The sequence below is a fragment of the Lactuca saligna genome, chromosome 9, assembly GCF_052625555.1.
Source record: "Lactuca saligna cultivar CGN05327 chromosome 9, ASM5262555v1, whole genome shotgun sequence".
Taxonomy (NCBI): domain Eukaryota; kingdom Viridiplantae; phylum Streptophyta; class Magnoliopsida; order Asterales; family Asteraceae; genus Lactuca; species Lactuca saligna.
Window position 1 is genome coordinate 89,854,068 of NC_136425.1, and position 5,191 is coordinate 89,859,258.

At 34.6% G+C, this 5,191-nt stretch overlaps 1 protein-coding gene across 1 annotated transcript; it reads left to right on the forward strand.

Moving 5' to 3' along the window:
- Positions 1-1,323: 1,323 nt before the first annotated feature.
- Positions 1,324-2,530, forward strand: LOC145017535 (protein PHOSPHATE-INDUCED 1-like). The gene has a single exon (XM_078975553.1). The coding sequence runs from the start codon at positions 1,417-1,419 to the stop codon at positions 2,350-2,352; it is 936 nt and encodes a 311-aa protein (XP_078831679.1). The 5' UTR covers positions 1,324-1,416; the 3' UTR covers positions 2,353-2,530.
- The last annotated feature ends 2,661 nt before the right edge of the window (positions 2,531-5,191 follow it).

The following is a 5,191-nucleotide window of genomic DNA, read 5'->3' on the forward strand; positions in this document are numbered from 1 at the left end:
CCAAGGTTTACTCTACTAAAGCTTCATATTTTTGGCTCTCTGAACCTAGAAGGGTCCAGATCTATCACACCCAAAAGCTCAAGATAGCTCTTCCTCTCACTCTACACACTCAAGCTCGCTAGGGTTCTCACTTATGGGAAAGGTAGTGGCAATTGAAGGCCATAAGTGCCTTTAAATATTGCTCGGGCCCAAAGATTTAGGGTTTCTACCGACAGCGCAGACTCGTCGAGTCGCCTCACCGACTTGTCGAGTCCATTCATTAATCCGAGTCATCAGTCGCGACCTTACTCGACGAGTTGAGGCGTCAACTCGCCGAGTCTCTCTTCTTAACTCAAAAGAAAAATACTTAAATTATGATACCTAGAAATCCGGATGTTGCATTTTGTTTTTTTATTTCATAGATTTCTTTATCAACAAATGTTGCTATAATTAAACAAAAATAAATAATTTTGCTAAAACATAATACAATAGGAAATTTGTTCACATTTAGTCATTGAACTTTTTAGAGGGAAACAAACTTTCGATTTTGTTCATATTTAGTCACTAAACTTTTTTTCGTTATCTATTTGCCACTAAACTATTGAAACTGTTAACATTTTACCCTTATGACCGGTAACAGCCGGTCATAAGGGTAAAATGTGAACAGTTTCAATAGTTCAATGACAAATATATAACGAAAAAAAGTTTAGTGACTAAATGTGACAAAAGTCGAAAGTTCGTTACATCTCCTTTGTTCCAAGAAAAAAAAAATCTATTGGAGCTTATCAAGAAATTGTCCTTGCGATTAGAGCTTATCAAATGAGGTACAAAATCTATTGGAGCTTATCAAATGATTACAAAATTCTATATAATAGGTTTAGTGTTCAAATTAAAGTCACTCCTACTCCGGACAACCGTAATGTTCCATAATAAACCTCTTAAATGTCAATAAAATTGATGAGAAGATATGCTTTAAAAAAAAAAAAAAAAAAAACTATATTTTGCACCAAACATTTACGGTTGTTTAAAAACCTAATGGCTGTCCAACCTATTCTACTTTTGCTTTTTTGTGTACATCTGAAATTTAACTCTCATAGTATTTTATATTATTTTTCATTTATGAATTCTTATTCGAATTTAACATAAACTTGACTAAATGCCTAAAGATATTTACGGAATGTTATACTTTTTTTTTTTTTTTTTTTTTTTTTCAAAACGTATGAAAAGAACAACTGTATATAGTCGTTATAACGCGGAAGCAGCTTTTATGAGGTTTATATGGTGAGCTCCTCCACCTCTAGAACCTCACCCCTACCCCACGAATAACCTTTTCATTTAACCTCTTCATTTTTAAATTCAATTTCACTTGTATATAAATACCTCCATTCCCCACCTCCATTTTCATCATCAATTAACTCTCCTCGAAAACATTCAACAATGGCTTCAATAGCTCTTTTCTTCCTACACCTTCTCTTTCTATTGTCTATTTTCCAATCCTCACTTGCAACTAGACGACTCACTGAGTTAGTCCAGAACTCGTCTCCCCTTTTGCAATACCACAACGGTGCCCTCCTCACCGGCGACATCTCCGTCAACCTCATTTGGTACGGCAACTTCAAGCCCTCCCAGAAAGCCATCATCACCGATTTCATCACCTCCCTCTCCTCCGCCACACTCAAATCCCAGATCCAACCTTCCGTCGCCACATGGTGGAAGACAACAGACAAATACTACTCAAAAACAAAGAAACCCTCCCTCCGACTCGGTAAACAAGTATCCGACCCGGATTGCTCACTCGGGAAATCATTATCAGACAAACACCTCCTCCAGTTAGCTGCAAAGGGCGAACCAACGAACGCCGTGAACATCGTGTTAACGGCAAAGGACGTGGCAGTTTCTCGATTTTGCTCCGGTAGGTGTGGAACCCATGGCCATGGATCATCTTCCATTGTAAAAGGTAAAAGCAACAAGTTTGCATACATCTGGGTCGGCAACTCGGAGACTCAGTGTCCTGGTCAATGCGCGTGGCCATTCCATCAACCGATCTACGGACCACAGGGTGCACCACTGATCGCACCCAACAACGACGTGGGTGTGGATGGAATGGTGATAAATCTGGCTACTCTTTTGGCTGGAACTGCTACAAACCCATTTGGGAATGGGTATTATCAGGGGGATGCTGGTGCACCATTAGAAGCTGCATCTTCTTGTTCGGGGGTGTATGGGAAAGGGGCGTATCCAGGGTATGCCGGAGATTTGTTGGTGGAGCCGACGACGGGTGCAAGTTTCAATGCACATGGTACAAACGGAAGGAAGTATTTGCTTCCTGCTTTATTTGATCCCTCTACTTCTGAATGTTCCACTTTGGTTTAAACTTTAACGAAAGGAAGGAGAAGACGCTCTTTCTTCTTTTGGTTTTTGTATAAAATAAAAATGAAAAGGAAAAAAAACAATGTAGCACATAGTGTAGGAGTGTACTCTGTAACTTAAAAAATTATGTATTCGTTTATTCATTTTAATTATCTAATATATGCTTTTAGTATTTTTATTATTTTTAAATAATTAGGAGACATTTTACCAATAAATATAGTATATATTTATATATTAATACCATTGATAACTTCACCTGGTAACCAAAGCTGAAAACCAAAACTGAACTCAAATTATTGTATTTGGGTTTAAATTTTAATTTTTTAAAACCCAAAAATTTGATTTGGGTTGCGTGTGCATATTAAACATGATCCAAACCGAAATATTTAAACCTGAAACACATCAAACTATTTTTAATGTTGATTAATAAAATATCCTACTATGTTTTTTACACGGTATATATATGTTGGTTGAATGTGGTTTAGACTTACTAGAGCGTGACCGAACCAGTAACCTATTAACGCATCAATTTTGGTTTGGGTTCATATTATTTAAAACCAATGCTATCATTCAAAGGTTTGGTTTTAGGCCAAAACTAAGTCATGCACACCCTATTCATAACCATCATTCTACCCATATTTGATAAAGATAGATGGTGTAACTTGGTTCCCGTTAAGGTTAATGTTCTTTCTTGACGGGTTTTATGAAATCATATACCCTCTAAGGCAAACCTTGATAACCGAAGGGTTGATATTCTCTCTCTTCTTTGTACGTCGTGTGATTTTAGTGGCGAAGACGTTATGTATGTGTTTGAGGTGTGAGGTGGCTCGTTAGGTATGGGAGCACATCTCTAAATTAGTTGATTTGCCTTTCACTTCTTGTATAAATGTGGTTGAAATTTTTAAATGGGTTGAAATGGTTTCAAATTATAGATGGCAGAAAAGTATTAGAAGTTAGTTTTTATCATGGTTTGAATGTTATGGCGATATTGAAAATTGCAAGGTTTTCCAAAATAATAACATCAAAACAAGCAATATTTTTGATAATATTGTTGTCTCTTCTTATTGGTTTTCCATTAAAAATTGTAAAGTTAGAATCAATTGGTCTACATGGTTAAAAAAACTCTATGTTTTATGTTTTTTGTGTAATTTTTTCTTCAAATCTTCTTGATGGTGGGCTCTTTTTAATAAAATTTTAGTTGTTAAAAAAATATTTGAAGACACTTATCATAATTTTATATAGGTTTGAGGATGATTTTGATAAGATTTGAAGAGTATTTAACTATTCTTTAACTTTTAATCTTCTATACTTTCCTTAAACAAGTTGCATTTTAATCTCTTTTTTTTTTTTTCATTAATTGCAAAATTGGTTGTATGGTATCCAAAAAGTGCATTTTGTGTCCATTTTCTTTCATCCGATGGTTACATTAAAATCGAAAATTCAACCTAAAATTGGTTCTTGTGGTATCTTAAAAAATGCAGTTTGTTTTTTAGACGACAGTTAACTTGAAAATATAAATCTTTAAGAAAGTTTTAATTTTAAACTGATCATTCGAACAAAAAAACAACATAAAAACGCATTTTTTTAGGATTCGATGGAACTAAATTTGCAATTTACTCTTAAAAAAAAATAAAAAAACCAGTTAATTGATTTTACTGTTTTTGGTTGGTTTTAAATTTTACTTGTATTTGTTTCGTTTCATTTAAATTATTGGAAAATTCAAATAGCTCCAAAACCCATTGACTCGTTGATTTAACCTGAAAAACCGATTGTAAATTTGAAAAAGAAACACATCGATAAACTAAACCCAAAAACCGAACATATCTGTTTGGGTACGGTTTCACCATAAAACCGACCTAAATCGACACATGTTCAATCCTAACTTCAAAGTAAACTTCAAATCACATATTCATTTTGATCATATATTTTCACATTTAATTGATAATACACCTGTTGTTTACTTTTTCACTTTTGTAACATCAGTTAAAAACTGGTCAAGTTATAAAATATAATCGTTAGTTTATAAAAATGAAAGTGAAAATAATTTGTTATTTAGCCAAAATGTTCAATAGGAAAGTTGTAGTATCCGTCGATACGAACGCGTGAATATAAAGAATATCGAAAATGGAGATCGTATGTTATAGTAATTATTTTTATAAGATTGGGCAGTTTTTATAAGATTGAACAATTTTTATAAAAGCAAACACATCGCGGTGCGGAACTCCATGCACCACGGCGTGATGCATTAAATGCACCCACTCCTTAGAAGACCATTGCATGAAAGCAAGAGAGAACCAGTCTGACCAAAAATCACGGCATGGTGCGCCCAAAATCACACTATAAAATGAGGTCAAGTTATACTATATATTGTATTATGTATTCTCTATATGGTAGAATGTTGTTATGTTGTAGAGAATTGTTATGCAAGTATACTAGTTTAGTCAGTTGATTGTTGTGTTCAACTGTTGCTTGTTTGTCTATTATATATGTCGACATATCATGTTGTGAGTTGAAGGTGGTCTATCTTTGTGCTGAAGGCGAAGACACTTGGGTGGACCAACTTTACTCTGAAGGTCAAAGGGTGGACCAGCTTAGTACTGTCATATGTGTGGACCAACTTTACTCTGAAGGTCAAAGGGTGGACCAACTTTACTCTGAAGGTCATTTGTTGTATGCATTGTATGTATATTGTCATATGTGTTATTTTGGGAAATTCACTAAGCGTTGACTTACAGTTATTGCTTTCATGTTTTCCAAGTTGTTCCCATGATCAGGGAAAGACTCTAGCGTGACTGTACTCGCATCGAAGAAATATTTATGTTTTTAGATAGTCATTGAACTC